The sequence below is a fragment of the Lotus japonicus genome, chromosome 1, assembly GCF_012489685.1.
Source record: "Lotus japonicus ecotype B-129 chromosome 1, LjGifu_v1.2".
Classification (NCBI taxonomy): Eukaryota; Viridiplantae; Streptophyta; class Magnoliopsida; order Fabales; family Fabaceae; genus Lotus; species Lotus japonicus.
Window position 1 is genome coordinate 125,347,219 of NC_080041.1, and position 22,398 is coordinate 125,369,616.

General features: G+C 36.2%; 4 protein-coding genes across 6 annotated transcripts; 2 read left to right on the forward strand and 2 right to left on the reverse strand.

Moving 5' to 3' along the window:
* Positions 1–112: 112 nt before the first annotated feature.
* Positions 113–5,428, forward strand: LOC130730301 (serine/threonine protein phosphatase 2A 57 kDa regulatory subunit B' beta isoform-like). Of its 3 annotated transcripts, none has more exons than XM_057582268.1 (3): positions 113–1,604; positions 2,583–2,650; positions 3,206–4,808. In XM_057582268.1, exons 1-3 carry the CDS (start codon positions 522–524, stop codon positions 3,276–3,278), a joined length of 1,224 nt encoding a protein of 407 aa, XP_057438251.1. In that variant the 5' UTR covers positions 113–521; the 3' UTR covers positions 3,279–4,808. The 3 variants fall into 3 exon arrangements, with proteins under 3 accessions (XP_057438251.1, XP_057438250.1, XP_057438249.1); XM_057582267.1 differs by lacking the exons at positions 2,583–2,650; positions 3,206–4,808 and adding an exon at positions 4,817–5,428 and having other exon boundaries at positions 122–1,051; positions 1,184–1,604; XM_057582266.1 differs by lacking the exons at positions 2,583–2,650; positions 3,206–4,808 and adding an exon at positions 4,817–5,428 and having other exon boundaries at positions 123–1,604.
* Positions 5,429–9,759: 4,331 nt separating this feature from the next.
* Positions 9,760–12,172, forward strand: LOC130730303 (uncharacterized). Its single transcript, XM_057582269.1, has 4 exons — positions 9,760–10,055; positions 10,140–10,250; positions 11,086–11,154; positions 11,900–12,172. The coding sequence occupies exons 1-4, from the start codon at positions 9,894–9,896 to the stop codon at positions 11,948–11,950; spliced, it is 393 nt and encodes a 130-aa protein (XP_057438252.1). The 5' UTR covers positions 9,760–9,893; the 3' UTR covers positions 11,951–12,172.
* An 819-nt stretch (positions 12,173–12,991) lies between these two features.
* On the reverse strand, positions 12,992–15,753 carry LOC130730304 (probable pectate lyase 12). Its single transcript, XM_057582270.1, has 4 exons — positions 15,462–15,753; positions 14,366–14,829; positions 13,410–14,058; positions 12,992–13,317 (listed from the first exon to the last, which is right to left on the reverse strand). The coding sequence occupies exons 1-4, from the start codon at positions 15,596–15,598 to the stop codon at positions 13,125–13,127; spliced, it is 1,443 nt and encodes a 480-aa protein (XP_057438253.1). The 5' UTR covers positions 15,599–15,753; the 3' UTR covers positions 12,992–13,124.
* A 2,420-nt stretch (positions 15,754–18,173) lies between these two features.
* LOC130724162 (E3 ubiquitin-protein ligase RZFP34-like) lies at positions 18,174–22,398 on the reverse strand. The gene is made up of 7 exons (XM_057575338.1): positions 22,324–22,398; positions 19,984–19,988; positions 19,390–19,467; positions 18,897–18,953; positions 18,578–18,647; positions 18,416–18,457; positions 18,174–18,326 (listed from the first exon to the last, which is right to left on the reverse strand). The coding sequence occupies exons 1-7, from the start codon at positions 22,396–22,398 to the stop codon at positions 18,174–18,176; spliced, it is 480 nt and encodes a 159-aa protein (XP_057431321.1).

The window sequence follows — 22,398 nt, forward strand, 5'->3', positions numbered from 1 at the left end:
AATATAAATTTTAAATTTTAAAAAATTAGGTTGGATAATTATTTTCTTCATCCAAATCTTATCCAGGCTGACTCCAAAGTCCAAACTCATGAATAGAGGAAAGCAAACAAACAAGCTCATGAAAAAGTCAGAAAACTCATTCAATAATTCCACTTCACTAGATGAGAATGAGAATGGGAGAAAGAAAGTGCTTTCTCAAAATCACTTAATTGGATTATTACTTAAATTCATAGTAACATAATATCTTCCTTAATTCCCCCAATTACTCCACTCCCTCGCACTCCCTCTCTCTCTCTCTCTTTCGCTGTCTCAGCAACGTTTCTCTGATCGCCGGAACCATCTCCGGCGGCCGCAGCTCCGGCCACCGCACCCATCATCCACCACTCTGATCCAAAACCCGCCGCAGGCCAAGCATTCATGGACTAGCAAGAAGATCTTGCCACCACCTTGCTGCTGCTGCTGCTTCAATCTTCCACAACCCACTTCCCAATTCATCACCTTAGGGTTAGGGTTCGCAGAAAATGTTCAAGAGAATAATGAAAGGAGGAGGAGGGCAGAAGAAGCCCTCAAAATCCGACCCCACCGATCAATCCGCCTACGGGTACGGTCCCCCGGCGGCGGTGGAGGTTCCACCGCCGTCGGGAACCATCGAGCCGCTCCCCCTCTTCCGCGACGTTCCGGTTTCCGAGAGGCAGAACCTCTTCCTGCGGAAACTGCAAGTCTGCTGCCACCTGCTGGACTTCTCCGACACGCTGAAATCGGTCCGGGAGAAGGAAATCAAACGGCAGTCGCTGATGGAGTTGGTGGATTTCATCCAGTCCGGTTCCGGCAAGATAACGGAGACTTGCCAGGAAGAGATGATCAGAATGGTGTCAGTCAACATTTTCCGGTGCTTGCCGCCGGCGTCTCATGAGAATACAGGGCAGGAAGCCGGTGACCCTGATGAGGATGAGCCGTGTTTGGACCCGGCGTGGCCGCACTTGCAGCTAGTCTATGAGCTTCTTCTCAGATATGTGGTTTCATCTGATACTGATACAAAGGTAGCTAAACGGTACATTGATCATTCTTTTGTGCTTAAGTTGCTTGATTTGTTTGATTCTGAGGATCCGCGCGAGCGCGAGTATTTGAAGAACATTTTGCATCGTGTGTATGGGAAATTCATGGTTCATAGACCGTTTATTAGGAAGGCGATTAACAACATTTTTTACCGGTTTATATACGAGACCGAAAGGCATAGTGGGATTGGGGAGCTTTTGGAGATTCTAGGGAGTATCATTAATGGTTTTGCATTGCCCATGAAGGAGGAGCACAAGTTGTTCCTTGTGAGGGCTCTTCTGCCTCTGCATAAGCCTAAGCCTGTAGCTTTGTACCATCAGCAGTTGTCCTACTGCATATCTCAGTTTGTGGAGAAGGATCACAAGCTCGCGGATACTGTTATTAGGGGCTTGTTGAAGTACTGGCCTGTCACCAATTGCCAGAAGCAAGTTCTCTTTCTTGGAGAGCTGGAGGAGGTGCTGGAGGCCACACAGGCTGCAGAGTTCCAGCGCTGCATGGTTCTTCTTTTTAGACAGATTGCACGCTGCCTCAATAGTTCTCATTTTCAGGTTCGTCAAAATTTTGTTTTTCTATTTGTTGATTATGATTAATACAAGCTTTGATAATTGGATTCCAAATATCCTGTTAACTATTTCTTTGTTTATGAAGATGCATAAACTAGGCCCATATAATTAGCTTTCATAACCTTTAAGTCCCTAACTCTCACTGTAATTACATTCAATTATTGGTTCCAAGTTTTTGAAGTTTTGTGGATTGTTCAGTTGTAGTTTTGCATCTTAATGATGTGTTGGTTGATGGGGAAAAATATCAATGTGGAAAGATACACTGTGATCTATTTGACTTATTTGACTTCAACAACATACAGAAATGCGAAAGTAGTATTCACATGCACATATACTTCTCTCACGTACATGAGTTATCAGTTCATTTGTGTTATTCTGCTTGAAAGCTTATTGTTGCTGTCAGAGTTAACCTGAATCTGAATTCAACTGATGACTGATATTTGACTTGTTACTGTATTAATTTTGTAAGTGTATACTGTATTGTCATCATTATTCCTATTAATCGTTTGGTGACGTGCATGTGATGATGTTTTAAGAATGGAAGTAAAGCTGAAAGTTGAAATATGAAACAGATTTTTTATTTCAGCAGAAATGGTTATTGGGTTTAGGGTCTTCTGCACTTCCCGTTCTGATTTATCAGGTCTAATGCAATGCCTATTGTGATTTAATAAATTAAACACATTCCCAATACTATAACATGACCTTTGCAGTGTGCCAAATCAAGTGTCAACTTTGATGGTATGGGTATCACATGCAACTCATATGATCAATGGGCTAGGAAAAGGAATCCTTAATGAAATTGCTTTCTGTGAAGTTATTGTAAGCTTCCCCCATGCATTGTCTTTTATGACCTGTATTTCTTAAGGAAAGAGAAACGGGGAATATTCCATTAGGGCATAACATGTAGTCATGAGCTGACTAGCATATTTAAATTTTGAGAGCTTCTATATGTTACGAATACAGCCTCCACGAATCGTAAGAACCAAGGACGTGGCAAGTACATGTTGGATGTTTGACGGGAAAAAGAGGAGGTGTGTTGTTTAATATGCAAGTCCATGCATTTCATTCCCGTAACAATTATAATTTTCCTTAAATTTTATTACTTTTAGCTCTTAAGGAAGTGGTTTGTACTTTGTAAAATTATTAACCTAACGAAAATAGCTTTTACTTTGCACAAAATCTCTAAACAATATATCACTTGTTTTGCACAAATTTAAAATATTTTTTCTTTGACTTGAAACAGAATTTTGTCTCTTATTAAAACTCTAGAATCTAGAAGTTTGTCCTGATGTAATTTTTTTATTAACTTGAATGTTAATAAGGCTTGTACAATTTAAGTTTGCACCATGGGCAGCCAGAACACTGTTCTTCTTTGACATTAAATTATTCCTATTTGTTAAAATAAGAAATATATTAGAGAATAATGACAGGAAAACCCTATGAGTGTGTTTTATTTGTGTTTGTGTTTTTTATTTCAGATTTATTCATTTCTGTAAGAAAATTTTGAAAACTAAAATTTGAATAAAAACAACGTTGAATTTTGTATTTATGGGTCACTTTTACTTTTTTTCGTTATTTTGAACCAGTGAATCTTTCGGTCCGGTCCGGCCTTCCAGTTACGAAGTGGATTGCTCCACTGCAGGATTGGCAGCAGGTTGACCTCCTGCTGGATCCTGCACGTGCAAGGTATACCCACCCGAGCCATTCTTCTTCCACTCACTCTCATAATGAAAAAAGACATTTGGGCCTCATCGAAAAAAGTATCTGCGTGTGATAGGTTCTTTCCGGCCGCGAGAAAAATGCCTCCTCTATGAATTCTCAGTGCTCCCTAGCTCCTGAAGAAGATTTCAGGATCCACCTTTGGTCTTAAATCCTGTCAACTTAAAATAAAAACAAGAGAAATAACTAAACAGGCTCTCAGAATGCAGAATCCTGAAGAGAGAGAGAGGGAGAGGCAGAGGCAGAGAGAGATAATCAAATCTTACCAGTCTCTTTACACCATACCCTTTCTACCTGTTTGGAAATGAATGAGGAAATTGAAATAAGATTACATGTATACATTATCAAGGAACCTCGAGTCAAAATAGTAATTTCATTGCATGTATCAGGTTGAAAATTCTTTTTCATTAGGGTGAAATGATACTCTTTGCTAGACTCTGTTAAGTGTCAGTACATTTCTTGGGAGAAGGAACTTATTGTCTAGAATTTATATGGATGTGCTTTCATGCCATCTTGATACTACACCTTGGAAGTAATCAATGCTACCAGAAACCAAGGAAGAACCATGATATATTTGTTATTAAAAACTTTTATATAGTTCCCAACATTGCCTTTATTTCCTTATTGAACTTAAGTTCAGTTAAGGTAAAGCTGAAGATGAGTAGGGAGGACTGAATCAGTTCTCCTGTTTAAGAGTTCATTACCACTCAATACCTTCCTATTTTCCGCTTTACCAAATGTGATCTTGGGGTCATTAATGGTAGTTTGAGCTTAAGCTCATCAGATTTGCAAGGCTTAATTCGCTTGAAGGTTGGCAGGGTTGACCTCAAACATCTAAGACATCTGGTGCTTAGGGAAATATGAATTGTCTGCATTTTCTGTGATTAGGTTTATCTGCTTAGTGATATTTAAGGTGATAGGGACTTCTCTGCATAACGCATCCCTGTCCTGCTGTCAATATGGTCTTTAGTTTTGCATGATTGATGATTTTCTACAGGCTTTTAATTTTTTATTAAAAAAATCTAGACTAGTTCTGTGATTATCTTTAGCAAATCTTATCTTTCTAGTGAAAATCTGCATACTAGATTGAGAATCCTGATTGCTTGGAGTTCACTTTTTTTTCTTTAGTTTAGAAATCTGGTATTGTATTTCATTGATTGATGTGTTACGTGGATGGGTGAATAGGATTAGGAATGAGAAAAATGGAGAGCTGGTTGGGGTAGCATCTATTGTGGAAAATGGCAATCTTGCTTAAGGAGGTTTGGGCATGTATAGAAAAGACCCGTAAAAACACTAATAAAGAGGTAGATCAAATAAGGATTTGGGTTGGTATATCATTAGACTATATTAAGTCATCCTTTGATCCATGTAACTGATTCCTTTAGTGGTAAAACATTTTGGTTGCTGCATATTTCATTTATTGATGTGATTAGTTTTAAATCATCCCTTCAAAAGTCTAAGGCTCACTAGCAATGCAGGTTGCAGAACGAGCCCTCTTTTTGTGGAATAATGAGCACATTGTCAGCTTAATTGCGCAAAACAGGACTGTAGTATTACCAATAATATTTGAAGCATTGGAGAAAAACATCCAGAGTCATTGGAACCAGGCAGTTAACGGGCTAACCGTAAACGTTCGGAAAATGTTCCTGGAAATGGATGCTGAATTGTTTGAAGAGTGTCAGAGACAGTATGCAGAAAGAGAGGCTAAAGCCAATGAGGTGGAAGAGCAGCGACAATTGAATTGGAAGAAACTAGCAGAGGTGGCTGCACAGAACAGGGTGGATATGGTCACAGCATAGCCAAATTTCTTTTCAGCCAGTAGTGTGAATTGGATAGGTGATAAATGTGCGCCTCGCCTATTTGGTGCCATTATTTATTGGTTTCTTCTTCTTCTTATTTTTTTTTCCTGGTTAGTTTCTTTTTCCTCTTCATTTTATCAGTTGGATGTTCTGCAAGTTAAAGAAAGCAGTGATTTATGTAACTTTAAAATGTATTGGAAGTTGTAAACAATATCTACAGCTTAAGAATGTTCTGTGAAATACTTGTATTTTCCCCCTACAGAGAGAAATATGGAAGTTTTGTTTCCCTTCTGGATTTTTTCTTTTGCTGGATTTGCATTCTTTTTTTGTTTTGTCGAAGCTTGATGTAAACTTAGTTGGAGGAGGCTTTTTGCAGTAAAACTTGAGAATGATTCAAGGCAAAGTTTGGTTGTGGAAGAGGACATCAAACTTCAAAAAGATCATTACAGCCCTACATCATAAAATACATATTAAAACACAAGGCACCCTTGTTGTTGTTTTTTTTTTGTCAATAGGCACCCTTGTTTTAAATTTCTCTAAAAACATGATTTTAATTTTTCAATCAGGCCCACACTGCATCTTCATCCACTATTATCTTACTTTGAATTGCATCATCTATAACATCATACAGTGAACAACAAGATGACTTTTTTTCATAGTCGCAGTTGTGCTGTTTGGAATATGATAGTTCAGTTGTTGTTCGTCAAGATTGCTAACTAAGAGAGTGTAAAATCCACCATCGATGTCAGCAGGGAAAAAAAACCATATAACTTTTTTGATTCTTGTTAGTATATTTTTCGAAGGTTTTGATAACCAACATGATTTTTTTTAAATGATAGTATAGTAGCAAACCCTTATCCACTCCTACTTATTTTATTAGTGAACTGTCAAACACAAGTTTCCTCTTTGAAACAATCTTGACTCAGGTATGGTCAAAACCAAAATTCTCCCTAAGAGTACGGCTCATAAGAATTGAACTCTCGACTTTAGCGGTTCAAACAACTATTTTTAATCACTGAGACTAGCACCTACTAAATTACTTTAATTTTTTCTCAACATGCACATTTTTTTTTTGAAAATTCAAGAGATTGTGGTCACTATTTCATCTTATAGATGCAATCACCTAGAGCAATATGAAGAATTACTTCAACAAATCAACTAATGTACTTGAATAAACTAATGTCAAAACAAGTGGTTCCCTCTTCATCTCTATGGCAATATGCTTGAATAACGAAATTTCTTCCCCAAATTAAATGGTTCGAAAGTCAATTTGTCAAGGGGATAAAGTGCAGCACAATCATGGCTTGATATCAAATTGTACCTCTATGTGCTCCCAAACAAATCAAAATTCAGTATGCCCTATCAAACCACCAATGAACATCAGATGAGCGCACCAATTAGCAGTATAAATCAAGGTCCATTCCCCCATATGATGCAATTTCCTTCCCATTTCTCTCTCGATCTGCAATCCTCACCCCACCATGCCTCCCCCGGTGGTTTCCTTAATCCCTCCCCTTGCCACCCTGTTTACCTGCAAACCTTACCAAGGGTTTGTGTTTCTGGCTTTTGCAACGTGCTTGTTTCTAGCCCCAATCGTGGACTCTCTCGTCCAAAAACACCGGTATCCGGCGACCGTCGTCACCACCGCCCGGTGTAGGGCTCCATGCTGTAGGAGTTGCTACTTACTCTTTGAAGATTCGCCAGGAGACTTTCCTCACCGTGGCTTCGGCATCGGCTACGCCTTCAGGGTCACTACTACCTACAGTTATGGGTGGATGTGCTAGTTCTATATGTGCTTCTTACAGGTACACAAATTAACATGAGTTTTCCTAACACGATTTTTCCAGCTGAAATATAATTGTTTATGTTGTGAATTTGATGATTTTTCTTTATGCTTTAATTGCATCAATCAATACTTGTTTCCTGATTGTGTCACATGTGAAATTATTGGATATAGTGTGAAAATATTAATTGTGTCAATACTAATAGTATTTGAAAAAAAAATATGAATAATGTGAAAAAAAAAGTTATTTACCAAAAAAGGGTTAAAAAAATCTTATTTATCAAACTGGTGTGTTTTTGAAGAAAAAGCCACGGATGCCAGGCCCCTGACAAAAACCGTGGCCTAAAGACGGAAAACGCCACGATTTTCTAACTGTGGCCTAAACACTGGTTCCTGCCACGGTTACAGAAGTGTAGCCTATAAATTCATTTTTTTTTTGAAACTAGCCTATAAGTTCTTCACATTAACATTAAAATTGACTTTCTCCAAAAAATTCGTATAAATTATTTCCACTTATCAGAAACGAATTGTTATATATTTGTATAATTTCATGAGTTTATTATATTTTGTGTTCTTTATAGATATTTATTTTAAAGAACAAAAAGTAAATATGGGCTTTTCATTTATTTAAATGTTTAAAATAAATATTTTCACTAAAATTGTTATATATTTTTAAAATTTCATGAATTTAACATATTTATTTTTGTTCTTTATAAATATTTAAATAAAGAGCTCATATTTAAATTTCACGAGTTTATTATATTTTAAACCTTTAAATAAATAAAAAGCTCATATATTTTTTTGTTCTTTAAAATAAATATCTATAAAGAACATAAATAAATATAATACACTCATATGAAATTATAAAAATATTTTTCTTATAATTGAAAATCAATTATACAACTTTTTTGGAGAAGTGAAATTGTGAAGAAGGTATAGGCTACGGTTCTATAACCGTAGCTATAACCGGTGTTCAGGCCACACTTTAAAAAGCCGTGGCATTTCCATACTTTTGGCCACGGTTTTTGTCAGGGCCCAGTAACCGTGGCTTTTTCTCCAAAAACACACCATTTTGGTAAATAAGATTTTTTTAACCCTTTTTTGGTAAATAATTTTTTTTCCACATTAAAATTTCATGAATTTAACATATTTTTATATTTCATGAATTTTACATATTAATAGTATATTTTTATAGAATAATTATCAATAAATATAATTTTGATTTAATCATTTTAATGTTCAATTTTTTATTTTTTAATTTTGTATTAAGTAGCTATTATTATTTTATCAATTTAAAAAAGACTAAATATGAAAATTGAATTTAAGATTTTATATTTAAATGATATTATTTAATAATATGTGTAATTTTTATCAAACTATAAATAAGTTTTATTATATTGTCACGAAAAGCGCAATATATTAAAAATAAAAAAAATTTCTATCAATGAAGCATTTTCGTTCCCAGTAATGTATTGTTTTCGTTCGAATTGGCATATTACTGACAGTATGTGTCGCCAGTAACTTAACGACAATTGAGGTCGTTGGTAACTTACCAACGATTATGACTGTCGCTAAGTTACTGATGAGTTTTAAAAATTGTTAGTAAATATTACTGAGGAGCTTAATTGCGATGGATATTTGACCGTCGATGAACGACTTTTAGGGCTTACCAACGATTTTTGTTTTCGGGAATTCCCGTTTTTCTTGCTTTTTTTATAGGCAATTGTTAGTTGTTAGTTGTTAGTAATTACAAATGCTCATCCTCAAGGTTCGAATCCTGAACCTCCATCTCCAACACATATTTCTACCCTTAGCTCAACCAAGTGAGTTACCCTTCCCGCCCCCCATTTTTCTTGTAATGAATGTCATATGTGTAGCTTACGGTTTAACTTTATATATTATAACGATTAACATGAATTCAAATGTATGCAAATGTATTTTAAAGAGAGGTTTAATGAAAGGTTAACTATATTCATTCGGTCATATTTCAAAGCTTTTTCTTATTTGAGACTCATGTTTTGGATGTTGGTGGAGTTAAAAATGTTACTGAAAAATGATCATTTGGAAGTTGAAAAATAAATAAGGGAGAATGCTCAACGATTTGAAATTGCTTTATGTGACATGAGATAAGAGCATATTTTTTTGATTTGGCAGCTCCACAACTCAACTTCAGATTTAGTATATTATTAAAATAAAACACGCGCAATGCTTGAGGATATAATTACTATGTAAGATGGTTGAGAAATTAGAAATATAATATTAAGCATATAATAATAATAATAGTAATAATAATAATAATTAAATAATAATACTTTTGTTTCGAAAAATAATAATAATACTTTTGTTATTATTTTCAAATGTAATAATCAATTAGATAATGCAATATTGTATTTTTAATAAGAAATTAAATTACTATAATAGATTTATATGTACTTTTTAAATATAATGGAAATGATATTTAGAATCGTGAATGATAAAAGATCTCTTGTTTCTATAAAATGAAAACTAAGCTAAATATGTGATGTAACCGAAGTAAATGACACAAGACAACGCTACATTGCACGCTCCAGGATTTATATATTATAATAAATTCTTAGTTGTTAGTAGATAATTTTAATCATCTCCATATTTCGGAGAGGCATAAAGTGATAAAATGTTGAATTTAATGGTTGTGCATTGTCAGTGTAAAGTTTATCATAGTGCGCGTTTTTAGTTATAAAATTCGTTTGAAGCATTGAAATTCAAGATCACGATTTCCAATGCACATCCAGCCAGGAACGCCCTTATTCCCCATATTTGTTTGTGAACTAAACGACAAGCCATCTATTAAGTTGGGTCAAGGAAATAGATTAGAGAATATCCAACATTTGTGTCCAATACAGCTTCATTCACTTCATCCATCCATGTTTCTGAAGTGATTCTGATAACAAAAGATTGAAACTTTGAAGTGATTCTGATAACAAAACATTGAAAATGTCGAAAAAAGGAGCAGGAGGAGGTTCACCTTCGTTGCAAAACGATGTTCCATGGAGAGCTTTATCTTCTTCTATGAAACCAGTGCCCAAAATTCACCAATCTCCTGTTCTTCGCATTTCCCAGAACCCCTTTTCCGATTATGCCATCTCCGTCATGAGGGTCTCTTTTTTTGCTACTCGTTAATCGCTTTTAGTTGCAAAGTTTCAATTTTTATTTGAATTTGAATGTTTTGGGGTTTTTCAGCATCCAGACCCTATTGGAGGTGGGTTTGGTGAGGGTGCTATAGTTGAAGCAGCTGGTCCTGATTGCATAGTACCTGGTCAGGCTATGCCCATCAAACTGCTTGGCCTCAAGGTAACTATTTTCTTCTTGTTATGGCCGGTAAACTATTGTATTAGGAATCAATTTTGTATGTAATCTTTCAAGTGGAATGAATTTTGGGTTACATTTGATTATGTTCTGTTTGAGTAATTAGGAACAAGGTTTTTAATTGTTTTTTCCCCAAGAGGATTTAGTACTTAGCAGTACTCCTTTTATAAAGAACTTCAGAAAAATGCAATAAACTATGTTTCCATGAAGCTGAAAGCTTGGGTCTTCTCCTCTATATAATTGAATTTTATATGATATAGAGCCCGTCTGGATATGGGCTTATTGGAGTTTATTGGAGCTTATCTACTAGAAAGTGCACTAAATAAGCTTCAATAAGTGCTCTTTGGTTTGCATCCAAGCGGATAGATACACTGATAGCCAGCTCCTTTAGTATGGAATGTTACTTCACACATCTGCTTCTATCCATCTTAAGTGCTTGTGTAGTCTAAAAAAGCGTTTCTGTTTTTATTTCCTATTTTCATTAGTAATTACAAAAATGTCATATTGTTTTTACTTTATTTGCTGTTTTCAAATATTTGGACAGAAAACAGTACATATAACATTTTTTCTACCTCGTTTTCTTTCTGTCTCTCTCTTTTGTTTTCATCACATCACATATCATATCACTCATTTCTCTCTCTTCTGTTCCTATATCTCTCTAAAAGTGTAAGGTGGAGAGGTGATGAAAACATAATTTCTACATAAATACCAAATGGCCAAGAGTCAAGGGATCCTTGTCTTGTTTTGTAATTTAGAGGTGTGCTATGTTAAGTAATGCTGATCTTTCCTTCTTCACTTATTATATGTTTTCATGTTGTAGGTATGGCCGATAAACGTTGACCTGAAATTTTTGGAACCAGTTGGGCGAGAACTTAAGCAGCTTGGGAAGGTGAAGGGCTTTTTTTATATTTTTCATGCATACATTCCTCTTGAACTTAACGACTTCTTTGCATCTAATATTGATGAATTGTGGAATAGAATACGTAGTTTCTTTTATGTATTTTTCAACCAATATGTTGCATTCAACCCTTGAATTCAGATTGAACATATGTGCACATTAACTTGCTCAGAATCAGGAACAAAGCAACGTTGCTACTAGCCATATATGCGCCCTTATACTTCCTGATATTGTGAAAAAAATGATTTGCATTGCCCCATGTGATAACAACTTTGCCTATCACTATCAAGTAACTGCAGTGTCTGTGTGCTGTGTATTATAAGAATACTTCTTCTTTTCAGAAAGGCCAATAGTGTAGGGAGTTCGGCTATGAAGTTCAATGTAGCTATAAAGCATGATGTTTTTAAAGGACCTCTAGTATTTTGCAGACCTTGCCAGATGCTCTGCTCATAAACCCATACTTTTAGGAGTATATTACAAATTGTGTACAATGTCTTTTTCCTGGAAATACTAGAATTGGTTCAAGCATATTCTCAATGCTTTTTGTGAACTAGTTGAACAGTCAATTCATTTCTAATCTTAAAGTATCACAGCTGCTTAAACTTTTGTGTTTATTTATCTTGCCTGGCCTTATAATTTGCTCTGCTCATGATTGAATATTACATTCACATGAGACATGCAATTCTAAATATTCAATGAACTTTCATGATTAATGTAGTTGTTTTTATGCATGCAGTTCATGGACGATGCAGTTGAGCTTATGAACAAATCATTCATAGAGCGCTGATGGTATGGCATTTCTTGAAAGGTGAAGCCGAGGCTCATTTTGTATTTAGTCTTGCTTTCATTTTCCCAATAGTCGAGTGCAAGCTGAGGTAGTTTTGTTGCGTACTCATCCCCCCGTTCCCCACCAAAACGAATAATATCTATTTTTGAAAATCCAATGTTTAGCTTCTTCGTCCCATGTAATGCAATAGATTGAATTAATAAAAGAAAAACTTTAAAAATATAGCTTAAACTGCAAGTGGCTAGTGGTGTGCACATCTACCTTATGCTAGTATGCTGCCTTTCCTGTTTAAAGCAGTTCAAAATTGAGATATTTGCTTCCAATTCCAAATAAGGATTTGGTTCTTGGCTTCACTTACTGTGATCCCTTAAAAAATATGGGATCGGCCACTTTAGACTTTAGTTCCTGAAGAAAGATAATCGTTCTTGGAGAGGCTGAAATTCTTGTTTCCCATCTTTTTGAGGTTAAAATGATTGAACTTATATCATTTAAGGATATTTTGATCCTTAAAAAATTGTTTATAATGGAGTATGCTTATAACACCAAACTGTCACTACTTTGATATAAACCTTGGTTGTTGGTAGAATTTTCAAAACAATTATGATTTATTCACTCACTTTCTTTTTTACCTATTTCTACCTCCACTTTCTTTCCATCTATCTTCTTTTCCAATAACATCATCATCACATCTCTTACTTTCTCCTTTTCTTTTATCTTTTCTTTCTATTTTCCCCCACCATCTACCTCTTTTCCACTTAAATGCAAGTGTGGCAAAAAAATCCCTTTCCTAAATCCAAGCACCATGGATAGTGTAAGAGTTTTGATTCATTTTTTCTATTTCATTTTTACCCAATATTATTATTTTTAATCTTATTATCACTTACTTTTTCTTTCTATTTTTCCTTTATTTCCTAAAACATCAACTCATTCCCCTCCTATTCTATTCCTATTCGTGGCATGTTAATGCAACTTTTGCCAGTCTTAATGGTACCCGATCAAATCAAACAGAGCTCAAATGAGAATGGGATGAAGGAGAATATGTACAGTCTTAATGGTGCTTGGTCTTTTAGAATTGAGCAGCACCAAGCCCATTTCATTCAATAATGAGGGAATACAGAAACAGCATGCTGTCACATTACATTACACTGAAGAAGATGATCCATTCCATGAATTGTCATAGAATAAATGTTAACGGTATTATTATTTTCCAGGACAAGAAGCACATTCCAAGAGTAAAAGGAAATGAACGTAGTGGTAGCACTGCTCCTCCACCCCCCGACATATCGTCGGAGTACATCAGGCCAAACTCTGAACCGCCATCACCCTCACTTTCGGGTCCTCTGCTCCACATTCCCAGATTATTGTCCCTGTTCATCACCTCACTTAAAATTTCAACCGAAAAAAAAACCCACATCTTAAAAACTAAAAAGATTGTATTTTTATTGTTTTTGTTTGGTACCTGGCAACACCGAGAACACCTGAATACATGGTAAGCAGAGCAATCCGATCAGCGGACTTCGGTTCAACACTGTAAGCCTTCTCGTACTTAACCTCAAGAACTTCCCCTGATGTCACAAAAAATGCTCCATTCACCAAAACATCACCTTCTGACCTCCAATTCCACCCTTTCCACTTATCCTTCTCGGTCTCTACCCTCTTTGTAACCTCCTTAGCAAAAGGGTTCGAAGGCGCACTATATCGGTTCCCCTGGCTATTTATGGTGGGGTTCCCGCTGCCGCCGATGGCGTACATCTCCCACTGGGTGAACTCATTGTTAACGACGTGGATGTAGCCCCTCCGGCACCGGGGCATTCTCTGGACGAGGTTTTGGCCGAAGTGGTTGAAGGCGATGGTGACCTGCATGCCAGAGTCAGGGAGGTAGTCATCGCTGTGTCCGAGGAGCATGACCTCGTTGTGGTGGGACATGTAGTTGTTGGAGATGGTTATCCCTGTGGAACCCATCACCGCGTCGATGAGCCCGTCCTTGCACCGTGAGAGGGTGCAATGGTCGATCCATATATCCTTTGCTCCAAATATGGATATTCCATCACCATCCGATTCTGTTCTGTAACCGTAGTGCTCTGGGCTTGACCGCACGTTCGTGTTACCTGCATTGTTGCTAATCAATTAATAACATGTTTATATTAAGTTTCTTTTTCCCAGAATCAATTCTAACACATAGACTACTCACAAAAACTGCTTTCCATGATTGATTTTTGCAGGTTCCTAATAGCATGTTTGAAAATTTGTTTGAAAATCACTATGAAATCAAAATTATGGGGGATAGAAGTAAAAGTCTTGAACATTTGCTTTTCTCCACTGTGACTTTAGCTTTTAGCTTCAGTGTTCTGTCCACCATCATTCATTTTAGCTTACAAGTTTTCAAATATGCATTTTAGAATAAGAGGGTGTTACCCGAGGGATGACAATGATGAATGTGAATGTTATGTATGATGACATTGCTTATATACTGCAAAGTGATGCACCCTCCTCCCACAATGTGCACATCAGCACCGCGACCATCAATTGTCTTGTAGCTGTTGAAGATCAGCTCCTGAGACAGCTTTATCATCATATTACTAGGAAACACTATCCACAAAGGCTCATTCTGTATCACCCCATACCTCAGCGTCCCCGGTTTCGGGTTAACCACATCGTTGTCGGAGGAATCCGTCACCAGATAAAACTCCCCACCTTTTCCTCCCTTCGCGTACTGCCCGAACCCGATCACGCAGTCCGCTAGCCTCTGTCGATTGTTCGGCCAGTCGGGGTCGCATTTCCAGCAATCATCAATGGGGTTCCCTGTTGCACACGCGGACTCATCTTTCTCCCATGAAACCGCCAGCATTTCCCTTCTTGCAATTGAAGCATTCACCTTCCTACACAACAAAAAATTGGTCAATGCACCTCACTTTCAGAGTTTTACATTGCGGTTGCAATTGTAACTTTGTTCGGAATGACGGGACAAATGCAATTAATGTGGCTGCAATTATTGTCACAATTCGTATGCTATGAGTCTAAAGCCACATTCAGCATCGTGACAGCAATTGCAGCCACATCAACTTGCGTTTGTTCAGGATTCCACAACATAGCCGGAACCACAATTTAAAACCCAAATCTAACTCATAACACAAAAGGAAAGTGAAAGAACATTGACCTTCTTACACAACAAAAATTGGTTAGTGCACCTAACTAGTTTTAAATTGTGGTTGCGGCTGTGTTGCGGGGTTGAGCGGACAAATGCCCGTTTATGCGGCTGCGATTGTTGTTGTGATGTCAATGTTGACAGTCTAAAGGCTAAAGTTCTTTACACTGCAGCCATATGAACTTGCATTTGTCCACAGTTGTAACATAGCCCCAACCATAACTTAAAATCCTGATCTAAGCCATAATGCAACTGGAAAGTGAAAAAACATGACCCTGATGCAAAGATCTGTTCTTTTCCCTCTAAATTCCTGCAATGTAGGAACTACATTGTGGGGTCAACTCAAAACAGAGAAGAGAGTAGTACCTGTGAACTTCGTGAGCAACAGCTTCAGGGTCAGGGTGTGCTCCGGGGAGAGTTAGGTTCAGCATTGCTGTTCCAAGCTGTGAAAACAAGCCCAGAACAGAGATGAGCACAATGCAAGTTGTTTGGAGGAGCAGCATTGTTGTTGGTCAATGCTCAGTCCTCACAATTTTCACACACTCTCTCAGTGTCCTTAGTACTACTGTGTCATGTCATGGCTAGTTGATTCTGTAAAAGTGTTAGATAGTGTTGAGTGAGGTGAATTAATAAGCAGGGGAAATCAGCTTTTTTCTTTACAATAATTAAGGAACGTGGTTGAGCATGAGTGTGAACAGAAGCACAGGATAATGTTTTTGTATTGTAGTAGTATTATACTACTACTAATTAAGGTTTCAATGTTGGTTTGATTTGTTTATTTAGCATATTCGGTGGTCGTTAATAATGATTGTAAAGAAATTCTTTTTATTAAATAATTATGAAGAAAGAAAGCAAAAGAGGAGGTGTGAGAGAGAAAGAGAAAGAGAGAAGGGGAGAAAGTTTGAAAAATGTCAAGGAATCCCCCTGCTCTCGAGGAAATGGTCTCTCAACTTGCTTGCGGGACAGACACAGAAAAAGTGTCACTGTTATTTAGGCCACTGGCCCAATATCATTGAATACTAGCACCGTATGGTGATGGAAAAAATAAACAAACAAAGATTCAGCAGTACATACATGCTAGATTTAGACATACAGGAAGAATCACTTCTCTATATGTGGTAGGAGAATCGATTTTGGAAAATCTAAACGTTAATCCAAAGAGCCATTAGTGAGACTTTGGAGACATAGGAAAATTTCATTCACTATTTATCTTAAATTTTATGTCCTAACGTTTATTTGCATTTGTGCGGATGAACAACGAAAGATAACCTAATGTGTAACGAAAGTGTTAATACTACAAGTGAGATTCGAAGAGAAAAGATAAAAATGATAGAGAATCAATCAATAAGGTGTGTATGAAAATGAAATGTAAGTAACTATATTGAGAATTTCCTGGAAGACCATAATCTAGGTTCAAGAAATTGAAGAACAGGAATAGGCCAAATAGCATGGAGCGCCACTGGTGAGAAAGGAAATAAAATAGGAGGAGAAGAAAATAAATAAAAGCTGTGGTTCTTTTTTATGTGTACAATATTATTATTTTTCTATCTTGATGTTGATTATGGCCAGTAACGTGAATTGATGAATGCATCGTAGATTTCCATAAGGTAGGGTAAGAAATTCTTGCAATCGATGAAGTAGGCTTTTGACTTTGGGACCTATACCTGAGTCAGAGTGACACTGTTAGCGCCAATCAAGACATTTTGGCTTGGTTCAGAGCTCAAACCAATAAAGTGCTAGCTGATTTCAAATGCAAGCAAGAAAAAATTCAAATCTTTTATAAAAACATTATGCAGTTAATTGCATTTTGGTGAAATTCAAATCTTAGAAGATGTACTTTTTAGAAGACGTTTGACATTTACTACACTTAAGTCGAACAGATTTGTCTTTGATTAAACCAAAGAGTCAATTGGAAGATGATGGAATCACATTTCTGTTTTGCAAATTTTCTATTCTGGCATCATGACTTAAAAAGAGAGCTCAGTTATATTATCCACTACTTAGATTCTCAAAAATTTGCAAGGTAGCACATATGTCAAAATGTTGGCAAACCACTCCTATACTCAGAGCAGGACACTTTAGAATTAAGATGCTTTCAATCACTTATTTTTATAAGTAAGAATCGCAACAAATCAAATCTAGCTTTTAAAATATGAAAGTGAGCATGTCTAACCTCCTTTGTATTCTGTGTTTATACATCAAACCCTAGGTTATGACCTTAATGAGGCATTAAACATGTCTCGTATCTTTTTCCCTCTTTCCCCCTCCAATCCTACAATTCCCGGCTACCATATTTAAGCTAGTCTAACCTAATTATGTATAAATGACCTTCTATAAATAATACGCACTTCAGTAATGATTCAGTAATTGCCGAGACGAAGGTCTTACAAAACAAATTTAGACTCATCGACCGTCATTTAGGACCAAGATCCATGAAGATGCGTTAGCTAATCTAAGAACTAAGCTAAAAACCATGAACCCTCTTATAGTTTTTACTCCCTTAATTGAAACAGTGATACTTGTGTACTTAATTTTCTTTTTTAAATTTTCAAATATCCAATAAAGAAAAGGGTCAACTGAAAGTAATTTTATGAAGATGCTCAATCGCTTTCTAAAATTGAAGAAGCTCAATCCTCTTGCAGCACTAAAAGTTTATTCCTCAGAAACCTATCAAATTGTTTCAGTTATTGATATGAATTATGTGTCATAACTATAGTTAATCATAGTTAGTGCACCTCGAACCATGTTTTGATACTTCCACACATGTAAATAAATTCATATTTCCAGGAAATAAATCATTTTCCTGTTCTGCAAATTCCTGTTATGAACGTGCCCTTAAGTCTTTATATGGTCACAATTAATGTCGCTTCAAAAGCTTGAGTAAAAAGCTAGGGTTGTGCGTAATGTTGTGTGTAAACAAGGCAAAATAAACAGCAAGAGAAATGGTCTTTTAGCGAGTTTTTATTCATGTTCTGAAGGTTATTGTGCATGGTTGCTATTATTCCCACATTTTAAGTCAACAAAATCTGTATTCAACAATCGTTTCAAATAAGCATCTTGATGGTAAGAGTATTCAATCTATCTCACCACCTCTCCAATCCTCGATGAGCGCGAAGCAGGAGCACCTTGTGTCTTTCTTGTGTTGTAGGACTTGCATTTGAGGCACTTGTGTGCCACAAGATCAAAACTTACTTCAGGCGTTGTCCCGCAGTCATTGCAAAGAATCCAAACCTTGCCATAATAAACACTCAATGAGGGTCATAGAATCCAACCATTGTTGCAGCTATATACAAAAAAACTATTAGCAAACATGTATTTACCATCTTATTTCGATACATTTCGGGCATAGGTGTTGATGCAACCTGAAAATGTGTGATCAGATTGATTTAACTACTGTATAAAGGAGAATGCTCTTCTGATAAATGAGTTAAATCAGTTCTATCATGATAACTTGGGCGGCTAGATCATAAGTACAAAGTTACCTCCTCATCTAGTTTCTTCCATACGCGTGACATATCACAAAAAGACTTTGAGCAAACCGGGCATGAATACCTGCACAGTGCAAATGTTTAAATCAAGATAGAGAAGCAACTTCTCAATATAAGTACAAGACCCTTCAGTTGTGTAACTAACTGCAAATGTTGTTCCATCTCTCTCACACATCCCAAATGTATGGTGTGACCACATGGCAAGACAGTAATGTCTTTGGTTGTGTCAAAAAGAAAATGCACAGATGAAAAGAGATGATCACATGACATGTACATTGTGATGTAAAAGAGACTCCTTCCCTACCAATATTACCTCAAAGCAAACCGCGCAATTGTGATGCATTGCTTTTTCAATACTTTGGTGAGAATCCTTCAATAACAATGAGTAACAACATCTTAGGGGCATGAAGAGATCATGACAGGGAGTTTAATTAAAAAGACATTTAGTTGAACACTCAATTAGCACAGATAAAAGAGTTAATTTGTAGCTCAAAGGAAGCAAAGTTCGATTAGAAGCTGACCACATCCGTTACAGTGAAAAAAGTTCTCTTCACCTCCAGTTCTGTAATTATTAAACATGATATCATCAGAATAAAACTAATCAAGTGTAGATACGGTTGCCAAAAATGAAGCAGTTAAAGTAGTGAATAAAAGGAATGGCAATAGTTTGAACCTGCAGATACCACATCCATCACAATGGTATTGATTTTTTGATACCTGGATATACATATAACTCTTCTGTTATGCAAAACTTAGAGAGAAGGACACAATTTTAGGAATAAAATGATACTCCGAATGAGGCTAACATCATCATCAAAGAAGTTGCATTTGGAGCAGAAGTATCTCCCCATGCAAACACCACAGTGAATGCACATTTGCTGAACCTGCATAGTAAACATACAAATGGAGAAAAAAGGGATTAAACCCTGGTTGAGACCCAGATAATTTATGCGATTAATTAACTAGTTATTTATTATTTAAATAGCGATAAGCGCTATTAAGCTTGAGTTGATGTATTTATTGAGCCTTCTGTGTTTATGTAAAAATTATTATATAATTAAGTATTATTATTTTCTTACTTGAATTGAAATAAAAGAAAATTTTAAATTTAGTTAAAAGAAAAAAAAATGAATAACTAATTGAAGCATTTTGTCAAAGAAAAGTGACTTAAATGGAAAAAAAAAAAAGATAAAGAAGAAAGTAACGAATTGAAGAAAATGTTTATGTGATTCGTATATGTGTATATATAACTTGTTAATACCTTGTTTCTTGATCACTTAAACTTGCTCAAAGTGATTTTGAATTATATCATAGAGTCCCTAATAATTTTTAGGATATTGATTCATCTTCCTAATATTTTTCTTTTAAACTCTTTGAGTTAAATCCTACACTACCTATACCTAACCTATTTATACATATATACATACATTTAGTTCAAAGAGATTAAACATGCCTGGATCGGAACAGAAACGAAATAAGGAAAGATTTAACGAAATGGATTGAAGCATGACGAGGATCAAATTAAAGGTACGTGTAAATTGAAGAGAATTCAGCTGGCCAAGCTACAAGTCTATAAGCAGGAGGTGGCGGTCTGAAACATGAGGAAAAATGACAGGGATTGAAAAAAAAAACGTGTAAGTAAGGAGAGTTTCCCGTGTAAGCAAGGAGAATTCTGCTGGCAACCCTATGCAGCCTAGGAGTTGAACGTGCCAGCATTCAGGGGCAAGAGTTTCACTATAAAAGGAGGGGGAACATGTATTGAAGAGAGGGCAGAAGAAAAAAACACAAAGCAATGAAAAACTTTAATTACTAGTTGTGAGTGAATTGATCTCTAGTGAAATTTCTTGAGTATTTGGTTTGAGTGTGAGAAGGTTCTTGTGTTTGGGAGCGGAAGCTAGGATCTTTAAGCTTAGCATTTTTTTAAAGCGATTAATTTTTCAGAGATTTGAAAGGTCACGAGATTCGCAACTTCTATGCACTACACACGAAGGTAAGGGTAACTCAGTATAAAAGTGTCCTTGAGTCTTGTCTGCTTTAATTTCACTGCATGTGTTTGAGATGAAGGTGTTTAGTTGGATTGCGAAGTTGACATGTTTTACTGTGATATATATTTGATTAAGCTATCGTTTCTGAGACTTCTGCTAAATGTTTTCTGAGGCTTCGACCATTGTTAAACCTTAAGGCTTACGCCTTTGTTTTTTTTCTTGGGCTTAGGCCAATGTTCATTGTTTAATGATCTACTTGATGAGCTAGTATGCATAATTGAATTGACTTATGCTTGTTGGAAATATGAACAACATGTGGTTACTCTGACTTGATTATTGGATTTGAAATTGTTCATTAAGTGACCATTGAACTTGATGAGATGTTGTTAACTAACTTTGGCATATAGGGCTTGCACTTGAAGTGGCAATGTGGTGGTGATTGTCCCACATGATTGTCCCGTCTTTCGAGGCGTTATAAAGTGGCGATGTGGTGGATATTGTCCCACGGGATCGTCCCATCTTTCGAGATGTCCTAAAGTGGCAATGTGGTGGTGATTGTCCCACGTGATTGTCCCGTCCTTTGAGGCGCTAAGTGGCGGTGTGGTGGTGATTGTCCCACGTGATCGTCCCGTCTTGTGAGACGTTATTGATCGATCCATCTTGGTAGTAGCATATAGTCGCATTATAGGGCACTAACATTTGATTCTATTTATATATGATTTGATTTCATGTTGTTGGATATGTGTTGTCATCGGTCTTGAATTAAGTTGCTATCTCATATGCCATGTTATGCCCTAAAATTTGAATAACATGCTTTTCTCTTTTTATGTGAAGTATTTGCATGGAGTTAACCCTTTCTGTTTGCTACTTGTTGTTTGGGCGCTTAACGCTATTAGGCGAAGGAGGTCCTTCCGCCGAAATTTAGCTATGTTCGAGTTGAAGACAAGGATTGTAGGCGTCAGAGTAGCGATGGGAGAAGCAGTTTAACTTTCTTTTTGTAGACTATGTATAAGTCTTCTTCGCCATCTGAAAACTCTGTTATTAAAACCTTGTTTTCACCACTGTCTAAATATGCGTACTTATTTTGAACCCTTCTTATGATATTGTAAATAACTATTACTGTATGTCGGGAACGAGTTATTTAATTAAGGTTATGTTATGTTTTCAAACCTATGGTTGAAGTGTTTTATCAAACAAGTGGCAGGTGTATTCGTTTTAGCGATGTTGTGTTTAGTTCTTAAAAGAAAAAAATTCTCTTGCATTTTAGGATTGCGAATTCGTCCTTAGACTTTGATAGGTTTCCAATGTGATTCCTCAGTTGAGAAATTGAGGCGTTACACATTGCATGCTTATACTGCAATTTTTTTAATCTAGGAAGCATGACATTTATATAACTCTTGCTCTGTACTGCACAAGGAACAGACAGCCTGCATTGAATGGCAGAAACAATACTCATCAGTGCTTCCTTTTTCCATTCAACGTAACACCCGACACAAAACCGAATAAATCATAAAGAGAAAGAAAAATCAAGCTGCGCACTCTAAATTTATCTTTACCACTTTTCTTAACAAACAACATTTCCTAGATTTAATCATGACAATTGCATATAATCAAACAGTGGAATTGATCCAAAATGAACAAAAATGCTTATATACCATAAAATTAAGATAATGCAGAAAGACATATCTACATCACACAATGAACTTAAATTAGCGAAAACATTAAGAAGATCAGAAGTTAATAATTGATACATACCCTCTTCACATCATGGTGGGGAATGTCATGCCTGTCAATAGGATCAAGTTCAATCGAATTCTGTTGCAAAACCAT

What these genes read in the sequence shown, in the direction of transcription:
- LOC130730301 (XM_057582266.1), top strand. Translation starts at nt 522, where the DNA reads ATGTTCAAGAGAATAATGAAAGGAGGAGGAGGGCAGAAGAAGCCCTCA. An exon ending in TCAATAGTTCTCATTTTCAG is followed by an intron (nt 1,605 to 4,816) that starts GTTCGTCAAAAT and finishes CTAGCAATGCAG; the next exon opens with GTTGCAGAACGAGCCCTCTT.
- LOC130730303 (XM_057582269.1), top strand. Translation starts at nt 9,894, where the DNA reads ATGTCGAAAAAAGGAGCAGGAGGAGGTTCACCTTCGTTGCAAAACGAT. An exon ending in ATGCCATCTCCGTCATGAGG is followed by an intron (nt 10,056 to 10,139) that starts GTCTCTTTTTTT and finishes GGGGTTTTTCAG; the next exon opens with CATCCAGACCCTATTGGAGG. An exon ending in AACTTAAGCAGCTTGGGAAG is followed by an intron (nt 11,155 to 11,899) that starts GTGAAGGGCTTT and finishes TTATGCATGCAG; the next exon opens with TTCATGGACGATGCAGTTGA.
- LOC130730304 (XM_057582270.1), bottom strand. Translation starts at nt 15,598, where the DNA reads ATGCTGCTCCTCCAAACAACTTGCATTGTGCTCATCTCTGTTCTGGGC. An exon ending in GTTGCTCACGAAGTTCACAG is followed by an intron (nt 14,830 to 15,461) that starts GTACTACTCTCT and finishes TTTGTTGTGTAG; the next exon opens with GAAGGTGAATGCTTCAATTG. An exon ending in TCATCATTGTCATCCCTCGG is followed by an intron (nt 14,059 to 14,365) that starts GTAACACCCTCT and finishes GCAACAATGCAG; the next exon opens with GTAACACGAACGTGCGGTCA.
- LOC130724162 (XM_057575338.1), bottom strand. Translation starts at nt 22,398, where the DNA reads ATGGTTTTGCAACAGAATTCGATTGAACTTGATCCTATTGACAGGCAT. An exon ending in GCAACTTCTTTGATGATGAT is followed by an intron (nt 18,954 to 19,389) that starts GTTAGCCTCATT and finishes TTGTTATTGAAG; the next exon opens with GATTCTCACCAAAGTATTGA. An exon ending in GGAAGAAACTAGATGAGGAG is followed by an intron (nt 18,458 to 18,577) that starts GTAACTTTGTAC and finishes ACACATTTTCAG; the next exon opens with GTTGCATCAACACCTATGCC.